The sequence below is a fragment of the Nomia melanderi genome, chromosome 3 (genome assembly GCF_051020985.1).
Source record: "Nomia melanderi isolate GNS246 chromosome 3, iyNomMela1, whole genome shotgun sequence".
Classification (NCBI taxonomy): Eukaryota; Metazoa; Arthropoda; class Insecta; order Hymenoptera; family Halictidae; genus Nomia; species Nomia melanderi.
Genome location: NC_135001.1, coordinates 11,201,736 through 11,223,941, shown reverse-complemented (window position 1 = coordinate 11,223,941; position 22,206 = coordinate 11,201,736). Strand labels below are relative to the sequence as shown.

Below are 22,206 nucleotides of genomic sequence, written 5' to 3'. Positions count from 1 at the left end.
GCTTGCACAGGAGCTCGTGGACGCGGGACACGCATTCGCACATTCAGAGACAGCCACTTTTCCTTTATCCTGCGGGAAGGAACGACGATCGGCGCGCAGTGGGAACTTTCGGTCGTTTCTGTGTCAAAATCGAAGAACTTCTGATGGAACGAACCTGTTTACTATGGAATTTAGTTTGAAAAATCTCTCGTTTCGCGCGCAATAAAATCAAAAAATAAAGTGTCTGCCCGTCAAACGCAAGACAAATGCATTTAGGGTACATTTTAATGAAAAACCAAAGCAAAACAAAGAAAAATTACATGTTTATCTGAAAAAATAAAGAATTCATCGTTGAAAGAATTACATAGTATCATTTCGCGTGAGAGTAATTCAATTTTCTTTATGCAAGATGCAAAATATTGAGTGTTACAAATGTGACGTTGATCATGAGAGCTGCATAGAGCGATGAAAATTAAAGCTGAAATGTTGTAAAATAAGGAAAGATATTCAAAGAGCGTGACGAATGAAGTTTGACCTTGAGGAAATCGTATTTTTCCTGTATTATACATTTTAGTATCAATTTGAGAAAATGCATCGTTCTATCGTAATTCTATCAAAAGTTCTTTGAGTTTGGCACAAAAATGATCAAATGTTCCCATGTTCGACGGGGGACTTTCTTCCGTGACTCGCGTTCCTTTACGCTAGGAACACGTTGACCGAAGTCTGGCTACCACGCAGAAGAAAAACGAAATGTTTTCGGAGCAGTGGGTCTGGCAAAGCTCGATTTCTTTCGACATTTTAGTTATTCGAATGTTTGTTAGTTTTTAATTCAAACTTTTTCCATAAATGAACAACAATAGAAATAACTTTAACAAATAATGATTTTCAATTAAATCTTAGCAAATTCTGCGTCGTTGAAGATGACAAGCATTGAAAGTTAAAATAATCTAAGCGTCATTTTACATTATTGAAATAATATTTCGTTGACCTTAAAAGAAGATTTCCTATTACTAATTTTAGTAAATTATTCAATTATTTCTCTATAAATTCAAGGTTAGAACTTTAAACCACGAATTTGTATGGTTTAAAGTCCAAGGTTTGTGTAACATTACAATGATCTTGGAGATACGGATAAAGATTAAAAGAAATGTAACGAGACAGAGAAAATATAATACTTGCGGCTCGTTGATATTTTCCCTCCAATAACGTTTTACTGGGAGTATTTCGCTCGATCAGACGCTGTCGCATCTCGTCCAGAATTAGCGGTGTGCTAGGAAAAATCTGCCGGAAAGGACCGTGCGCCTCTGTATGCCGGTTGATTTGCCAGAAAGGGGACGAAATAGACTAAAGGAAAGAGGGGTTGAGCCGCTAAACTCGCCTCCAGTAAATAGAGTCTAATCAACTGCGGGTCTTGGCCGATCGGCCAGATTTCGACCTAAAATGGCCCCATTGTACCGCAATCGTATGCTCCACGCGCTGGTATTTCAACTGCACCTACTTCGTTAAATAACGGTACCGCGGAACTTTCTCTTTCTTTTTCGACTTCCAATTTAATTTTTCTTTCTCCATTAGTCTTCTTCGAAAAAACAGTAAAACTCGATATCAAATGTCTCCGAAAACTAAAACTGCAAAGAGAATTGTTTTTTTTTTGTTGATTTATGCGTTTATTTATTTACTCATTGTCGCATTAGTTTTTTTTAGATATTATCTTTAGGTTATAAAAATTAAATTTATGTTTGAACGAGTAACATTTTATATGTAATAAATTACTTATTTTACAATTTACATCTATTGTACAATTAGAAAGTTAGCGATGCCACGTGGAAATATAGATTAAAATATGTAATGAACTTTTTGCATGAGAAACTTCGTTTTGAAAAAAATCTGGGCTGACGTTTCATCAGGCGCACCTGCGCTTGGGTAACAATAAGTGTCGGCAGGCCATGTCCAAATTATAATTCGCATGCATATATCTACAACGACTGTACAGATTATGTAATTGTAGTATTTAAAATTATTTTAATAAGCACCGTAATTCGTCGCTTTCTTATCGTATAATTCAATACCCATATAAACGCTCTCATTAAAAAGCATTACTTTCAAATAAATAAACTAAAACATAACCAACATGATAATATCGAGTCTTATCTCCTAGGTGCCATTTTTAACAAAAATCCCTGGCCTCAAACGGATTAAATAAAACAAGCTTCCCAGTGTCTTAAAAATAAATGCCAAACTAAACATAATGTAGCAGACAACATTTTTAATGTAAAAAGAACATTTCCTTTCACTTAACCGCATTATGCAATCAAGAAAAACGGTACAGAATGTCGGGCAAGGAGAAGAAATGAAATTCGCGCGTCAGTTTCTTTCGGCAAGGCCGACGTTAACAAAATCCTGATCCTAGACAAATAACGGACCGAGAGGAATTTCGGGGCAGGGGTCGTCGTCCTGGCGAAACGAAGTTACACCGATCGGCTCCTTGCGGGACGGACGGAGCCGGCGAAGGATAATTAAGTAACGCAGAGGGGTGGCTCGTTTGGACGGTCGTGAGACGCAACCACGAAACACTCCTACCCCCGGGTTCGTTTTTTCTTTCCACCCGACGCAGGGAAAAAATATTGCACGATATGTATATATCGTGACGCGAACGGAAGGGAGCGAGAATTCATTTCGCTAATCTGTTTCGACGACAGGCATAATTGAAAAGAGGAGACGATTATGAGGCCAACGAGGGAGAACAACGCGGTAGAAACAACAACGTTGTAAGCGTATCGCTGATGGATTCTATTTTTTTCTTTTTTTTTTGGTAGAATCATTCATCGATTTGTCATCGAGTGAAGCAATATCGTCACCCTTGTGAAACGAATCAATTTGTTTATCTTGTAAAAAAGGTGTTTTCGATTGTGGATAATTATTGGATAGGGTGTTTTGATTAGAAAAGCTGTATTGATATGTTCGGTACTTAGGTTTATTTAAATTTAATTAAATTAGTTAACATGGCTTGATGAAAAATGTAGTGTTTCGTGGAAGTATTTAATACATTTTTTAATTTACTGTTAATGCACGATGATGTCTATTGAATGAAAAATAAGAACTGTAGAAAAGGAATTTGTTTTGTTGCTCTTCTCTTACAAATCTGCAATATTATTTATTGCAACGATAAATATTGTGTATCACAGAGTTAAGATAGATTCATTGTTTTGAGCGGTTTGTAATTATATGTGTAAACAATGATTGTAAATTAATTGTACATTGCTTATGAATATATTTATAAGTCGGGTATTACTTCCACTCTACCTGAGATGATTCGGTTTCGCGGAAACTTGTAAACGCAGCGGCTCGCCTTTGACGGTACAAATTCAGTTTGTATAATCATCGTATGATGCCTGGAAAATGTAAATGCAGAAGGGATGCGCGAGCAAGTATGCTAATAACGTGACCTATCTCCGCGATAGTGCAACATTAAATTTACGTTATATCCTTGGTGTGTAGTGGAATGTAGTCGAACGTTTCCGGCTTGCCATATACAGTTGTACAGTTGTTAACTTTCTTCTATTAACTAAATGAAATTTTACCTCTGTATGACGATAAAACTCATATTCGTTTCTCTTAATATAATATAAGAATGTTTCATTAAAATCATTTTAATGCAATTTAAGATATCTGTAAACAAACGGATATAACATCTGAAGTCTGATACGTAAATGCACTCGTATTTATGTATGTTTACAGCATTGATAATTGATTTCATGAATTATTCAAATATACCTTTACCTGTTTGTATACAGTAGGTTTTCAAACGACAAATACTCGAGACACGATGAAATCTTTAAATTTCTACGTGTACGATTATTCGACTTTTATATAACTCATTAGACTATAACAATTATTTACTATACAATATAAACTTATTCATAAAGCTTCATTTATAATACATATTTAGTTATAATATATTACACAGTCTAATACAATGCTATATCAATGCTATAAATACAATATAAATTACAAATCACAATAACCAAAGTCTTTCATCACAAAATACTAACATACAAATGCAACGCTACAATTCGTAACAAAAGAATTCAACAAAACTACTCAAACTACACACATACAATCACACGACATCAAAGTCACACATCGCGAAAACTACATCACAGACATTTCAAAGAATAAAAACGAAACACTGCTTCCGTTAACTCCCCAACCGAAACTGCCCTTGATCACACTCCACTCAGAAAGCGTAAAAAAAGAGATGCTCACCCAAAGTGATCCACCGAATAATTCCACCTTAATTCGATCTTTTCTCGCTCGAACCGCAAATCCGTCTTCATTCAACCCTCGCGCGCGACCCACACCCTTAACAAATACATCTTCCGACCGTTCTCCCCGTATCCATTTAACTCCGCGTCTCCCGGCTCGCGGCCGTTGTTATTATTTATCCGAGCTGCCTTCTCCTTCGACGCCCTCCGGCGAAGAAGGCCCGACGCGACGCGACACCGTGTACGCCGCTTAATTTTCAAGAGGGTGCCGGGCAATAATCGCCGACAATAAACGCGAATCGCACTTGATTATTATGATTGTCCGACTCCTTTCTGCGGAACCCTCAAATAACTTCGTTTCTCGTTAGTAGCCGGCTGCCGCCCCTTGTCCCCGTAGGGCGGTTCGGTGTGCCGGCGGGGGCGGGAGAGGGCGTACGGAAGGCGGGGTGGAGGATCGACGTTTCCGTCCGCGGGGCAGAAGGTCGGTGGGGTGGCGGCGAACGGCTGCGTTGCAATTTGAAAAATTACAGGCGCCGACGCACCCCCGCGCGATACACCGTCCGCCCGCCCGCTCCTCCTCCTCTCCCCTCGCCGTCAGACCCTCGCGTAGCTCACGGCCTCGAGGCGAACGAGCCACAAAAATGGAAGGCGTTCTCACGGCACGCGATTCGTAACACCGACTGAATCGCGATTCAACGGCGGATCGCCGATTTTCTGTTCTGAATCGTTGAGCCCCGCGGTGGTTGCTCATGGGATGGTCGCTTCCGGCCGGAGGGGTGACGGCGCGAGAGGGCTTCCAAGTGAATTTGGAATTTGGACTTTATGATAACGCCGGGCAATTTATTTGACGGCGCGATGATGGTAATTTTTTGTATGGTAGAATATGTTGTATTGTTGATTGAAGTGATTCGCGTTGTTGAATGTGGTTTTGTGATGTATGTAGCGGGGTGAGGAGAGGAAATGTTAGGATGAGGAAGAAATGTTAAAATAGATAAACGAAATGTGGGTAGTTAGGTAGCACTTATAAGTGCTATAAAAAGAATTATTCCTTATTTAAATGAATTGAAAGAGCGAGCAGTAATATTGAAGTTTTATGTAGGTGCCGAGTAGCATGATTTATAATATTTTTGGGAACCTAGTGGAGGATAATTTTTGATATATCATTATTTCAATCAGTATTTGAAAAATTTCCGATTAATGCATGGAAGACGAGCACGAACAATCTGCATATGAATTACTTATAGAGTAAGGTGTGTACGACGCAATTAAAATTTTTAAACGCAAGAAGAAAGATTAAAGAGCTATTTAATTCCATGGATTGAAAATTTTTATATTTCTAGGGAGATATATCGTCTTAGGAACTATGGTTTAAAGGATTATTAAAATAAAAAATTTTGTGGTTGATTAAGTCGGTGTCACTGATAGAATTTATCATTTTACCGCTGTTGCTGAGGTGCTTGAGTGACAGAACACTTCATCAACGTACCCTTACTGTAATTTTGCGGGCTATCCCCGATCAACTCAACACGCCGCGCAACCCTCGTATAATCAATCCGTTTAATCGGATTAATTTGTTAGCAGAATAAGACGCAACGACCCAGCTGTTTTCATCAGTTCCCGTGTCTCTGATTCTTGTTTGTCTTTCTGGTAACATCGTTTGAATACTCTTGCACCCTTTCGGTTTACGAAATGTATACAGATACGTTTCATAATATATTTGCCAACAGAATATTTAAACAGCATCAATTATTTAAAGCGTGAGTTAGATTTCTAATTTCTAGTAGGAAATTAATGGATGGAAAATTTCCTATTATTTTCAAAAAGCCACTTTTCAGCTATTTCATAAATATCCATGTTTGATTACAAATATTTTCGCAATGTTTAAATAAACTTTCAGCGTATGAAAATTTGGAAAACCATTACCTTTGTGTAAGAAATCTTAAGATAGATATTCAAGAATATTTCTAATTTGACATAGGAATTTATCAGATAATAATAAAGTGGTTTTATTATCACCATAGACTATATTTATATAAAAATGATTGACCAACTGTTGCAGAAATGCATTACAGCTGAATAAAATACTTTCATCGGTTTAAACTATATTGATATTGCAAATGGTTATTTAAACATTCACATTTACTCGATATTTTACAATTAATATTGAAGACAAACGTTCAGCATTAATACTGCGCCATCTTCTTTTAATCATTTAGAAGATGAAATACAAATTTTTCAAACTATAGATTACGGATTGTTGCATCTAATAATGAGTAATTCCATACCAGCAATTTTGCTCAATTTTCTTTATACAACTGTACAAGAATAACTTTCAATGTAACTACAAAAATTTGCATTTCAAAGCGATCACCAGTGAAGGTTTGTATTCTTCGGTTAGAAAGTCTTTATTTCAAGTTTTACCCGACCTTCCCGAAAAGATCGCTTCATCAGCTGGTCTCGGGTACAAGCAAGATCCTTGTTGATACACTTCACATTTCGTAGCAATTATTATCGCACTGTCCCATCTTCCCCCAACAAAAAAAAAACTATATCATACTGCGCGACGAAACTTTTACTCGACTCTTCATGGAAGTATACCATAAATCTAAGCACTTTCCCGATACGGGAGCTCTCTAAAACAGCGATGGCAAACTAGTTCCAGGAACACATAGACTGACAAAAAAACCAATCAATTGACTCGTCCGGCTTCTACTAGCGATCCGAGATGCACTGATAGAACTGTCCTTAAGGGAAAGGTTTTTCTTGACGCTGTTACTCCAACATCTTAATCTTCACTCTCCGATAAGTATACTTTCTTTTATAGAACCAAAAGAAAGTTCGCCATCGATGTACACAGTTGATCTGATAATATTCGAAACAAACTTTGCAACTTTACTTTGTACGAACGACTGAAAAACTTTAGTTTGTCCCATATCAATTTTTATCGTAATTGTAACGTTTTCATGAAATAAGCTAATTTTAATAGGCATGTTCATTTTTAATGAACTTTACTTAAATTAATTGATGACATATTCTCCACCATCATTCGTATTTTCTGGATTTTTTACAAATCGACCATTGAGCCATTTTTATAATTCAATCGAAGAAAAAGAAATATATCAGAGATGCCATTTACTGGTCAATGCCATATAGTTTCCTAACAAGAATCTTTTTATTATTAGTAAAGAACGAGAAACTTTACACTAGACTTAGATTTTTGGAACTAGAGGTTTAACCCCTTCACTTACAATATCCTACCAGACTCATGACGAAAATTTTAAACTGAGCTTGAGAAATCTAAGTGTTATTTATTTTTATAAAATATAAACTAAACATTACTTTCGTATTGCCAACCTAAAGTTAACCTTTAGAGTAAACACAGACATAAAATGATCATCAGAATTTTTGTTTCTTAAACATTAACGATAAAATAGTTGAAGCGATCATAATTAAAAAATAAATCATAGAGCAAGGGATTAAACGCAGGCAATATACGATACATATTCGCATACCTACATCAATCAAAATCGACCCAAACGTTTACCAAACAATATTTATAAAAGTCTATATGAGTGAAATTGGCTCGTAAATCTAGTGTTAATCAATATCGTCGTAGATCCGATAAAGAATCTCGTCTCAGTAGCGAGCACGAGGCAAGATTCGAGGCGAAGATCGAATTTTCCCACCGTTCGCGTCGCGACTTGGCGCGGAGGAGGTGGGACACGCGCACGGTGTAAGTCGGGCCGAGTTGTACCGATGGTCCGATCGCAATCTCTCTGATGATGCCGGTACACCGCAGCCCGGTACGTGTTTGTCGGAAATTCTCGATTACGCGAAGGAAGAGGGCCGGTTTATTACGAGCACGTGGGAGGACTTGGCGTGGCACGTAACACGGTAGCTAGGTAATACGTGGTGTACCGAGGCGAGAGCCACGGCGGTTACGGGTGTCGCCGGGAACACCATAAGATAGGGTCTCATTATTGTAGCTACCCACCGTTCCTAAATTGCCGCCCTAGGCTCGGGGGTTAACCGTTCGCGGTAGGCGCACGGTCGGCCTCCGTCAGACTAAACCGTCGGACCAATTAACTTTCAATTAGAGAACGGAGATAACTCTTATCGCGTCCGCGGGGGCGGATTTTATGGGGCCCTTCTTTAACCCCCGGACGACGTTTATGTCCGCGCTGATACATGGTCCTCGAAAGGGTTAGATTGCGATCACTGTACACATAAAAGTGATATCCGATCCAAGAAGCTACCGGTTACGCGACTATGGACGCATTCGATAAAATGGGATGGATTTTGGGTTCGTTGCGTTCGATCTACGAGACAAATGAAGGGGGGTGATTGTTCTTTTGGAAGTATGGTGGAGGTTATTGATAATTGCGTACAACTGTTTTAGTGTAATGAAGAGATAATAATACTATAAACCTTCCGTGGTTTGGTATTATGCAATTAAGGATGCATATTTATTTGAACATTTCGAAAAATAGGTATTTCCAGTTGTTGGTTTGGAAATATTAAAATTGGATAAATTATTATGGATAATTCGATTTTCTGTACAGTAAAATATAATATAATAAAGCTTGGCGTTTATTAATAGAATCTTTATTTTAAATCGAGTTACCATTTTCGAATCCTATCGAAAAATGGTAAATTCCTTCATTAAAGAAAATAACTTTTTGCTTAACACGGTATTTTTCATTTTCCCAAATGTTTGAAAGGAAGCAAGTAACAAAAAGTTATTAACAAGATTACGAAAGTTAAATTTAACCTTTCAGTTTTGGGCTTATCGCCGGTCATTTCAAGCTTCACAAATACAGTTTTTGAATAAAAATGTTCTTAAATTCAAACTTTATTCTTAAGTACTCTATAATATTGCATCGATACAATAATAAAAAGAAAATTCGTTTTCATTACACCGCTACACTAATAAGAATCAATAAATACACTATTTACAGAGATTTCCTACGGTTTCTTAAATGTACAAATGTGCATCAAGTAACAATTTGTTCCAAATTGAATATGCGCAACGAAAGAAAATGTACGAACGTATAGCAGCGCGGCGATCCGCCATCCCCCGATGACTCGGACAGCGTGTCAGAGCCATGAAAACGGCTCTAAACCGCAATGGCGGCGGGCCGATTAATTGGCCGAGCGTCGTGGTAGCCACGTAGGCAATCGAAAATTTAGAAAGCCGCGCGTCGTCCGTTCCCTGGAACCCGTTCTTCCTGGGTTTCGACGAAACAGCCCCTGTTTATCGATCGTGTACGCATACCAATCAACAAGAATCGTCCACAGTGCTTAGAAATCGTTCCTTTTGCCTTGTTAACAAACACGCGATTGTCTGGTCACGGAAAATAGCTGCTATCTCCTTCGAGCAATATTTTATTCAGATAAAAGACAACGAGTAACTATCATTTAAATAAAATTTTATTGTCTACTGATAAATAGTATACTTCTATACATTTAATTATTTATTATTTGAAGTATTTTTATTGGTTCTTACGTGCATCCTCGTCTCTTTCGTAAACTATTATGTTAATCTCACCACATTATTGCAATATACTTTTACTGGTACCGAACGTAAAACCTTACTACTTCTCGCTAAACCAGTAATTAGCCTATTACTGTGTATTTACCTATAGATATCGATCAAATTCAAGTGACAACGGTGGATAACCGTTCGAAATAAATGAAACGATTAGTGCGGTCAGAAACGAATCAGATCAATTCAGATTTAACAATTAGAAACACTAATACTTAAAATCGAGGATGAATATTTTTTTTCATAAATTCGTGATTAATAAACATTCAGCTTCAATATCAGTAAAACAAATTTTGAGTAACTCTAAAATCTTTGTTGTACAACAAAAAAATTTGAGAAATGAGAAACATCCGATTCGCCCCGAATTCCGGGGTCCATAGAAAATAAGTAAAACGATTACCTATATAAAAATAACGAACGATTGTCAGCCCAATGAAGCGTTGAACCGAGCGAATTCAATCAGTTATCTTAAATAACCATTTATTCGAAACAATTCAAATAATGCCCAACTCTGGCTGCTATCGTTCGTCCGCGTAAACACAGTTTGGTCAAGCGACGAGCAGCCAACGAACACAAGGCATCCATATGTATGATTATGAGGACGTTAGGAGTTATCACCGAACGGGGAAGGGAGGGAGAGAGATAGAAATAAAGAGAAAGAGAGAAATGAGAGAGAGAGAGAGAGAGAGAGGGACAGAAAGAGAGAGAGTGGGGGAGGAAGAGACACGACGAAGAACGAGCCCGCAGCTAAGTTCATATTTGTGCATTACGCTCACGTGCAACGATACAATAAGGAATCCTTCGTATCGGGGGATGCATGCTAAGTACCGCTCGCTCGTTGCACCCAGCGACGCGGCCCGCGTCGCTCTTCGCCACGATTCTTTCCCGTGCACACGCTAGCCCTCCCCCCGTTTCCTTGACGTCGCTACCGTCAGCCTGATCGTTCGATGAATTCACGCCCCGGCTGCTTCAACCCTCGGACGTCGATCCATCGGACACCGAACTTTCGTTGCGTGGACATCGCTGCCTGGCGCCTCTTTTTCATTTACACGATGAAATGTTATTACGTAGATACCAAGAAAAGTTCGCGCGGTTTTCTTGTTAACACATTGTTCACCGGTCACAGGTTAACTCGTGTTTCTATGTTCAAACGTTGTTGACCGGTCACGAGTTAACTCGGCTTTGTCCTTACATTAGTTATTTCAATTTTTGAAACGCAGGGTAATATAGAATATTGCGAGAGCAAAATATTCAAAGTTGTATAAAAGATATGTGCAAAATTTCATTTCAATTCATTATGTATAAATAAAGTATATTGAAGTTTATTTGGATTGTTTCACTTTCATATTTAATTACGAAATAATAACCGGTGACTTGGGATAGCTTCTGCGTGAAATTGCCGGTCAACAATGTGTTAACAATGAATGGAAGCCCTATTTCAGTAGTTCATTATTTTAACCCGTTTGACCAATGATTTAATTTCACAGTTGCACTTGTTAGAATGATTCATCGTTAACAATGCGCTAGTAAAACAAATTTTATACTCTTTCTATGTATGAATTTATTCTAAACCGTACAAATTGCTAACAATGAAAAGTAATGTTTCATTTGAACTTAAAAGAACGGAATGTTACTGTGTAATTCTAATTCGCTGATAGGCTAATACAGCTTGTAACAAACATTATCACAGGGAACAAATCGTCGCTGAAGAAATTCAACAAAAGGATGTTTCTAATTTCAGTTACGAAAAAGACCAGTAACGTAATTCCATGTCATTTTACATTTTTCAAAGGAATAATGGTCGCTTAATTCGAAGTCATTTAAAAATCCGTAGCCAAATATTGACAACGTAATTCTATCATAATTTTTTACATTCATACACATTTTGTCCAGATTTCGGAAAAATTACACACGATTGCGAATGTTAACCCTTTGCGGTCGTATGCCTAATTCTCAGTCATCAAAGCTCTTTCACAGTTTCACTCGTATAATTTATGTTAAATAAAACTTTATTATTTTACTAAATATGCCTAAGGTTTCAAGAAAATAATAAATTTCATTTACTGTTTACCATCACTTATTACGTTGCTATTGTCCACTCCATGAAAATTAATTCCGACGAGCATGGCACTACTGTATAAAATTGATACGACTAGAAAAGGTTAACCTTTAAGCATGGACGTGCGGTCTCAGACATTTAGGGCAGACCAAAGTGAATCGCATAAAAATAAGAGTATTGGCCATGTTTCTAACACTGTTACAGAAATGAGCCCAGGCGGATCGGATATCTCTCATTTTCAGATTTTCGCTTACAAAACTGAGATTTTTAAACTTAGAAAATTTGTTTACTGATTTGTGTATTAATAAAAAATTTACGAAAAAAAATGTTGATTCTAAGATTAACTTTTAATTTTTCGCTGTTAAATATAAACTAATCCTATTCGCCTCGGTTTACCTTATACAAAATATTGTAAGTTTTGGAACCAGTGAAATATTCGTCTCATAGTTGCTACTGTTGCTACCTAGAAATATTTAAATAAGTAAAAACAAATAAACACAGTAAATTTGCTTCTCGGTCATGCTACAAACGAAAATATTGTGCATTAATCGGTAATTTTCAGACTTCCATACTTAAAGATGAAATCCACGTCCATACTCGAAGGTAAAAAGAGAAACGAACGGACGGGTGTCTTATTTTGAAAAAAATACGGAGGCTAGACGTCGATATGTGGTAACAGCGCGCTATTACGACGGAGCAGCGTCGGGCATTTGCACGTATCGCGCACCTAATCAAAGAGAATCATGGCGTCTGGTAAGGGCGTGGGTGCCTGCAGTCGATTACGCGCCTGTGTACCTGTTCCTCCTCCTTCCACCTTGTCGTGGAGACGCGAAACACCGTGCCATGTTGCCGCCGACGCCGACGCCGCCGCCGCGTTATTTTCACCGGTATCGGACGCCTGTGTCGCGGTTCGCGTCAATTTCTCGGCTATTTTATTTTTGTTACGTTCCGCGCATTCCGTCCGCGTAATTGCATAAAGACGATGCGTGAGATAAATCGACGATCGATCGCCGATTGAGTAACAGAAAAAGTCGGCGGCCTATGAATATCCATGAGGAACGACCGCCTTCTTGCTTTACGAGGACTCAGAGAGTAAACGGAAATAACAACCGACGTTATTTCTAGCCGTCGACTTTTTCCTGTTTTCCATTTTGCCGACCACAGACACTACTGTTATGAATTCTCGTTCGTATTCTATCGACCAGCTATATTGAAATAATGAACGACGCGATCGAATCAGATGGAAATACTTGGAAAAGACAAATGAATACGGAATCTGTGGCTGCACTAGGAAATTTTTTCTTTCGAATTGATTAAGCAAGTGTGCTATTGATAAAAAGTGTTGCACAGTTGCAATACTCGCAGTAGTTAGACAAGGAGAAAACAAAGTAGCGCAGAATAGTCATTGCATTTAATTGTTAGTTGATTATTGTTCTCCAGTTACGTGGAGTTTCTATTAAATAGAAACTTTAAACTAAAACACATTAATCGGGAATTCACTTATACAGAAATCGTACAACAGCGAATTATTTCGAACAACAGTCATTAAATTAGAAACAACCCTTAATATTTACACATAAAGCTACCGACGTTCTTTTTCCACAAAAATCATTTTAACTCATTTTTCTAAATTCATTTTTATATGCCAGAATTTATAAAGACAATCACATGAACATAAAGACACAATACGAAATATTAAACCCCGTATTTTTAACAATTACTGAAAAGTAAAAAGAAATATGTATTGCGATCCACAAATAACTTTCATAAACCATCGCCTGATCTCTACAAAAGCATAAACGCCTCCCACTACGAGAAACGAATCTATACAAAACTATACTCGACAATGAAGTGCCAACAACTCAAAATACAAATGAAACAGTAGATCCACCGGAAACAAACTTAAAACGATTAAACCGTCTGACATCACAAATCCGAAGCGCTCCGTCGGCGGCGACGCGTCCGTCGAAACCGCGCAGACGTTCGGTGCGAGGGTTAAGTTCGTCGGGCGCGCACGTGGCTCGCTCGCAAGCCACTTCCGGGGAACGTCGCCCTTGGCTCGCGGCAAGGTAGCCTCTCCCGCGTAGGTGTACGATCCGACCTCTTAACCATCCGGCAAGTGTCATTAGTAGCGATGGGCGGGGCTTCGGCGGCGGCGAGTTCCGTGGCCGGCGGCGGCATCGGTGTGCGGCAGCCGTCGCGCGATCCGTCTGTCCGTCAACGGAGGGTGCGAGCGGACGCAAACGCGGCCAGAGCGTGCGCGGCCGCCGGTGACCGCTGCCGACGGCGGTAGGCGTGCCAGTCTCCCCCGATGCCGGTTCCCCATTCGCGAAGCTGCTGCGTCGTGGGCGGGGCCATCGGGGCCGGGACTCGGCGCACGCTCTCGCGCCCTCTTTCTCGCTCCTCTTCCCACCATAGGGTGCTGTCTCACTCCCCCCGACGCGGCTCTGCGCGCGGCGTCACGTTACAGAGCCGGTACAGTCCGGTCCAGTCTGTCGTTCGGTCACGAACCGGCCGTTTAGCTGTCTGGCTGCAACCCCCGCGTCCGACTGGCGCACATCGCGGCCCGCGTGATCCGAGCGATCGAAGGGACCCCGTAACAGCTGGTCCACGCGAGGAGAGTCCGAGTTGTTGACACGCACGTGCGCGCGCGTGAGCTCTCCGCCTGTCGCGTCGATACGCGCGTACTTACACGGACAGAGACGCACACCGGGACCGTTCATCGGTGTACGAGACACGACGTTACCGTCTTTCCCTCCGGGTTGCTCCGCGGCCGCGCTCTCGTTTTCGTTTCCGTTTTCACGCGACGCAATGTCGGCGCGGTCGAGTCGGCACGCGGCACCGGGACGCGTCGCGCGATGGACGATGACGATCCCCGGGAAGATATGACTGTTCTCCGGTGTGTGCCCGGTAGCGAGTTGTTCCTTGGTGCGGGAAGGTGAACTGTGGTGCACGGACAAATTTGATTTTTCCTCGCCGGGGAGATTTAGTGGTGGCCAGTGATCCGGGAAGAAGAAGGAACAGGAAGAAGAATATTTTGGGTGGAGGATTGAAGGGAGAGGATAGAAGGGAGGATATTGGGAGGAATTGAGAGGAGAGAAGGGAAATGTTGCCGTATCAGGTGGCCATGGATTATGGGGGCTTTCAACGTCAAAGCCCGGTTGGGGTCGGTGTCGGTGTCGGCGTCGATGTCGGCGGACCCCATCAGGGGGCCGCTGGGGCGCTCAACATCAACCCCGCGTTCACGCACTCCTGGTTCGTACCGGCGGACCTCTGTGTCCCGTACAAACAGAGTCAGGGTCCTCTCCTCGAGCCAGGGCATGTTGTTTCTCTTATACTTATTTTTCTTACTACTTTTATACCTATCATGCGGCCTCATTGTAGTTGTTAACGAATTCGAACCGCGCGTTACGATCTACCTAGCCCGTTCGCTGCGACAACGTCGGTTCGAGGTTGCTGAATAGCAGCTGACTTACGGAACACTTTTATTAGGATACGAGATCGTCTTTTCGCCCTTTAACTCTTAACCCTTTCAGGTCTTATATATAGGCAGACTGGACATTTTATTTTACTTTGTCTATGGACTTTACCAATTTCTATTGTAATTATTTGTAATATTGTAATCATATCGTATACAAATACAGTTTTAGGGCTCTTACGTAAATTAATCAAGTGATCAATGAGTATATACCACAACTGCTAAAGCTGATTTGATATGTACGATTCAAACGTAAATATACAGGCACTAAAAGGGTTACTCGTATAAATTAGTAAGCCATCAACTCATATGCAAGTTTCGAAGTGAAAAATCGAGAAAACTTCAAACCACATAGTGTTAATAATCCAGTAGCACCCAACGGACACTTTTTCAAATTCATTCACACGTAGAATCAAAAGTCGAAATCACTGTATGTGACTCAGCAAATTATGTTACCAAAGATTTTTAAAAGAAAGATATCTTTTATTTTAATAATTTTTAAGAAACAATAGAACGAACTTAACGTGTGCTACTGATAACTGTACAGAAGCATAAATGCTTTTCAAGGGTTGATCCTTTTGGTGCTATGAGCGCATTCACAGTACATTCGAAGTGTCATCTCTAGTGAAAAAATCTTCTAAAGTTGTGCGATATATCTATAGAGTCTCGGTTCATAGGACAAAGACTACTATGCATATATGATACTTGTAAAAATCTTAAAAAATGAATAAAACTATTTTGTCCAAATTTCTTTGCGCTGATATAATAGCACTGTAGGCAATAAAACATTCTGCACCGAAAGGGTTAAGAGGAGGGAAGGGATGAAAACGCGTCGGAGTATTCCGCTATCGTATCGCCGGTAAAGATTCGTCGAATGGAGGGGAAACGTTGCCTCTGATTTGCCGCACCTTGCGTCTACTGTGTTAAGCTTGAATGGGGTGTAACAAGTCCCGCTGTCGGGAGCAGGTTGAACCCTTCTACGGTAATTTGTCAATTTACCGTTGACGCGGGTTTTCGAGAGGATTTTGGTCGAACTCGAGTTGTTTCGCTAATAACAAAACTTTCAAACCTTCTGTTCTTTTGTTTAATAACAATAATTTTCATGATTCGTTTCATTGCAAGATGCGGAATGTCCCAATGATTGATTACGAGCAATTGCGAAAGTAGATTAATTTATTCCGAGGAAAATCCGGAGCTTTCCAACTACCTACGTCTTAAGTAAATAATTTTGTGAAAGTTCCAGAGAGAACTGTCATCCAGTGTCGACAATATTTCATCAGACATATAAATATACGTGATCACGTCTTGTGACGTCTCGAAATGTATTCGCGTACTGTCCTTCTTGAAGTGGAGCCGAGTGGTATCAGTCGCAATGACTGAGCGGCAAGGTTGAAAGTTTCAATTCGTCGCAGATAAATTTTGGAATGAATTAAAAGGAAAACATTCGTTGATTTCAACGATAATTCGAATAAGAAACTTGTACGAACTTTAGATTTCTTAAAACAAGAGAAAAATATGAGAAATAATCTTAAATAAATTTATATACAATGAATACTTTTCAATCGAATATCAGCAATTTGATCAACGAACCGACGACATGTTTGTTCGCAGCAGTGAAAGGGCTAGAGGCGCGTAGCAAACTGTGCTCTCTCGAGGTAGATCGCGACGATTCTCATGATTACTTAATCATAGAATATTTAAATGCTCCGATTAACACTTAGGATAATTTAATAAGAACAGTATTTCCATCCGAACCTTTCAGAGAAATCAAAGGGACAAAGGGAATGCATAGAAGCGAAGCAACGGCGAAAGAGAAAATATTTTTATGAATTCCCCGCGCAACACGTTCGACGGACGATTTCTTTCATCGACGATCGATTTTTCTTGTCGATGCGCTCAGCACTCGATTTTGTAATTCAAAATGTGTATGGCATTAATATGTGACGTACGTAGATCGATGATGACGTTACGAAGCGTCGCTGTAAATAGTGCGCCGTAAAGCTGACGTTATAACTGTAAATCATTCCCCCGTGTGCAGGATGTCGAATTTTTATCAGGCCATCAATCACCTTTTTTATCGGGCTCGAACCAAGTGTGGAAACTTTATTGGGAACATTTGAATTTTTACGCGAAACGTCGGGGCATGCTCTTTATTCAAGGGAATCGCGGCGCGGGAAGATCAGCGGAAACGTCCCGCCGGTTTGCCGAACGAGAAAATCATGGCCGATTCCAGATGAAACGAGATCTCGAACTAAATTTTGCAACGGGAATTAAATATTCTCGGTTTTCGGTTGCCTCACTCCCGCATTTCCATACGTAAGTACATCGTCGGCCGTTTATTGCTGTACGTGTACACGGTTGATCCGCGGTACCGGTTGCACGGAGAGTAATATCACAATGGAGGTGTACCGGTAAATCCAGTTTCTTTTTTAACTTTGATTAAATAAAATTGCGCAATACCAGTTTTAGATCTGCTTCTCGTGTCTGACGTTGAACGTGAACCATCAATTCGCAAGGATATTTAATATGTTCGATTGTCTGGAAGGAAATTTGCTATGTTTAACAGCCTAATATTGAGAATTTCGTATGCCATCAATTTTTCAATCATGTATATTGTGCAGTTTATCATTTTAGAGTACATTGTCATCACGGCATTGTCGTATGGATGAACTTTTGCTTTTCTTACGTTTCTTTGTTACCAGTTTAGTTCGTCGCTGTAACGACAAACGAAAGGCAATCCGCGAATTTAAAGTGGGCAGTAAAGGAGAAACTGCTCGAAATAAAATGCAATTACCGAACGTACAGTGCAACACTGATTTAGATCGCGATGAAAGTGCTACCTAAACTAAAGTGAAACCAGAAAGAATTGGAGAGGACATTCTTAGTGAATTAAAATGGTCCTGTTCTGTTACACGAGACACCTATCTGTATGCATTATAGTTAACGCTTCAAAAATACATTAGATTTTATCTAATATATAGTTCTATATAATTCCAGCGGTGCATTTTGTAAGGTTCCAGAAACATCTCCGTTTTTTTAATAACACACTAGGTATAACCTTTTCTTTCTATTAAAATAAAAAATGTTAAAAATTTCAATAATCTACAATATAATACCTACTATTTCAAATTAAATACAAAACTAATTAACGATTATTTCGTCTCTAGAGAGTATTAACAACTCGATGATTATAATCTCGTAGCCGGACGGCATTACTTCGAGTTCCTCTCACGAAGATAAAAACTGTTATTAGCCATTGTGCGTAAATGTACATTGTTCACGAGGATAAGAAACACGTAAAATTCTGTAAAGCTCAGTGCACCTTAAATTATTATTACAATTACCGATGAAATTCAATTTCATAGGACAACTGGATTCAAGTTAAAAATTTCCTCCCGAAATTTTACGAAGGAGAAAGAAAATTTTATAATGCCTTCATTGAAAAGAATTATAATTTGACATAGTAACGCTAATTTAATCATAGCCCTGTTGCAATAATATTCAACGTCCAAGCGACGACAACCAGCTATTAGTTCGGCTTCATTATATTCGCGATCCTTTTACGATTGTTGTGTAACACTTTTAACGCGAATTTCATTCGGGTCAATGGTAAAGTGGAAGCGGGAACGCGTTAAAGACGTTAACATAATTTCAGTAATATATTACAGTGATACACGGCGCCCGTATAAACGCGGTTACATAATTGGCCGGTTATTACGGCCGGATGAGTCATTTTTCTTCGCTGCTAATTGGCAGTGCGATCCCCGTGTAAAAAGGGACGAGTAAACGATATCTTCACCCCGATCCTTCGAGATTTTAAAGATTATGGGGACGCCCTGTTCAAACATTGGAGATTACAGGCTGCGGACGGTTCAATGAAATACGAACCGCGATAATTAATTAAAATTAACCAGTCTACCGTTTTACGAACTGAGAGGAAGGGGGAGATCGCGATCGTGTTTCATGTGTATCAACGATTGTAATGAAGTTTTACGAGCTTGTAAAGTGGTTGCAAATATGGACGCGTCAGTTCCTTTTTTCTTTCTCTACGCGGCCGAGATATGATTTTATAGGGCTATATCCGTCCCCCTGTGTTCTTTTCACGGGGCCATTATCAAGTCAATAATTCAGGGACCGGCGCGGATAAAAACTGCGTGAAAATTGACTGCTCTCTTGGCGAAGCGTTTAAAAGCATTACGGTGAATTTAAATTTCAGGCTCTACGGGTTCCATTTTCTCTATTTAGGATATTATACTTGAATCAACATACGAACGAGCTATTTATGAATGTTCTATCGACTCCTTCTTTTATTTATTTATTGGAAAGCGTTGAAGAATACTTTTTCCCGGTATTTCAGATAAATTTTTGTTAGTTTTCTTAATTATAAGTAAAATAATTTTCTAATTAATATATTAATTTACTTTTATTCGATGACTAACGCAACAATTACGAGCTAATCATTCTATTTATGAAAGGTAAATTTAGTATGCTTAGGAAATAACTATTGAATATGATTATTCATAGAACTTTCAATACATAGAAGTGTTCTCAATCTCAGTCATTTTTAACGATTATTCATCTAAACAAATTGTTTATTAGCACATAATTAAAAATAATATTTGCAAATACATTATTCTATAAATTCCGCACACATTAAACTATATATTTAGGTATATTTCGTAAATATTGTAACATTATGTATATAATAGCAATTTACAAGCACAAATATTAAGAATATTTCATTGTACAATTTCAAAGTGACGCTCATTCGAAGTGCTAGTAGCATGGAAGACATTAGTCGTAACATAACTACCCTGCTGTACAAGCATTACCTACACAAATGTTCTACCTTGCGTAACTGTTTAGACACTTAATCCCACTATAACATTCAAATTTACCATAGATTTCCATTATAATTAATATTATCATCATACCTACATTAAATCAATTTCACCAATACAAAAGTGTCGCAATATTTACACGCAATACCCGTACGAATCCCCAATAAAAATCACCAATCTAAAAAGCACACAACCATGCAAATGTGATCCATCTTTGAATCTCAACTACGCTGAACCCAATACGACGTCGTCATCTCACGAGAAACTTCCCCGCCAGGGTGAAGGAATCTCTATTTTGACATGTCCCCGTCAAAATGGACAGGGGCCGGCAGGTACCGGGCACAAGAAGAATCTCCCCGGTTCTTTGCTAGATAGCGTGGAGAGGAGAATTGGGTCCCCGGAGAGCTCTGTCACAGCGAGTGGATAATGGGAACTGTGATGGGTGGCGGCGGGTACAGAGGGTTGAAGGGTGGTAAACCGATGGTGCAGATGAGTACGTCACGCCGCGGCAGTAAACCCGATACGATTAGAGGAACGCTGATGCTGACGGGGCATCCCGGGGAGCCGTCAACACTACCTTCGTATTTTCAACCCCCTATCCCCTACCCGACCAACTCCACTTCTTCCACCTTCTTCCATTATTCCTCCGTGTTCGTTTCGGTGACTCTGATGACCGGCATCTTCGGTTACCACTTTGGGCCACCATTGGCTTGGCCGTCCCGTTATTGCGCGCATAGTTACACCGTGGACATGCGTAGTCACTGAACGGGTTCTCTGTCCGCAAGGATGAAACTGGCTTAATATCTCCTGTCGACTTGATCGAGTTCGACGGTGGACGGAACCATCGGGATGATTGGGGTCAGAGTTGACCGGGGCTGTTTGACTGTTGGCGCGGGTGGCTGATTGGAATATTGCGGTCGAGGTGATCTCGATTTCTGAGGATTGAATAGGGGATTCGAGGTTTTTGTCTGATGGTTTTTAATTTGATTGTCGGTGCTCTTTTTGTTATACTGTTGATACTTGTTAGGAGGAATTTAATTGTTGACATTTTGAAATGGATTTTCGAAGGGAATTCGTTTGACACTGCGGCCTGAGGTATTCTTAGTTTTCAATTCGGAGCCAGCATTAATGTTATTTGATTCTAGTATGATCTCGTATGTCGCTACAGTAATTTTGTACGTGTTACGGTTATTAACACGTTAAACGACACGAAAATCTTGACCGTTTTTCCCGTACAGTTATTCTTCCATAGCAAAGAAAAGCGGGAACAATTATTAATTATTTGGCGTCACTCTACTTGCATTACACTATTATCAGCTTAGTCACGTTATTAAACATTTTCATTCGACATCGGTTACCTTGCATGTCACGATTATTTTCAAGTAATTCAGAAGCATCGGTCATCAGTGACTGACATGGCGCTTAAGGTGTTAAAGAATATTGCAGAAATTAAGAGGTAGTATGTTGGAAGTCAAAGGATTTTTGATTACGTGGACGATGAGATGTAGAAAATTATCTGATTATGTGTTATAATTTGTATACTTATGAAACGAACAACATTTCCATTAGATACCATCAAACATACACATATTCCTGTACTACATGTGTTTTTACGATTTATTCGTATAAATTTGTACATTTAAAATTTAATCTGCTGCATTAGAATCAGACAGTAGGTAGAGTACATTTCAAGACTAAATCCTGCGAGTACAGCAATTTTTGTTTGGAAACAACAGTTTTATTTTTTATTACACCCTGATATCATAAAAACAAAGCTGTCGAAGTTGTCAAAGGTTCAATGAAATGCTTTGGATGCGCAGAGCCAATGGTTGTAACGTCAGCTGGTTTGCTTATCGTTATCAGATAAAAGCGCGGAGGGACAAAGTGCAGTGACCGCGAGCAGTGTTTGCGTTCGGCGGAGGTGTAGCCGTTACGGGCCTCACGTTCCCGGAAGTAAGGACACGAGAATGTCCGGATACAAGTTGTGAACGTGAGTCCCTTAGGAGGCTAGAGTTCTCCGGTGTATACCCGTGCGTCAAACT

The 22,206-nt window shown here is 39.7% G+C and overlaps 1 protein-coding gene across 4 annotated transcripts in view; it reads left to right on the top strand.

Annotated features, from left to right (window-relative positions):
* The window catches only part of LOC116431763 (protein trachealess), a 231,128-nt gene that overhangs the window by 174,091 nt on the left and 34,831 nt on the right, over nt 1–22,206 (top strand). Inside the window, exon 1 of one of the 4 annotated variants that reach the window (XM_031987634.2) lies at nt 14,342–15,100. The exons of 2 other annotated variants lie outside the window; for them this stretch is intronic. In XM_031987634.2, the coding sequence (XP_031843494.1) occupies nt 14,952–15,100 (149 nt within the window). In that variant the 5' untranslated portion in view covers nt 14,342–14,951. Of the gene's footprint in view, nt 1–14,341; nt 15,164–22,206 lie in introns of those variants that run through there. One more of the 4 variants, XM_031987633.2, reaches the window with a different exon arrangement.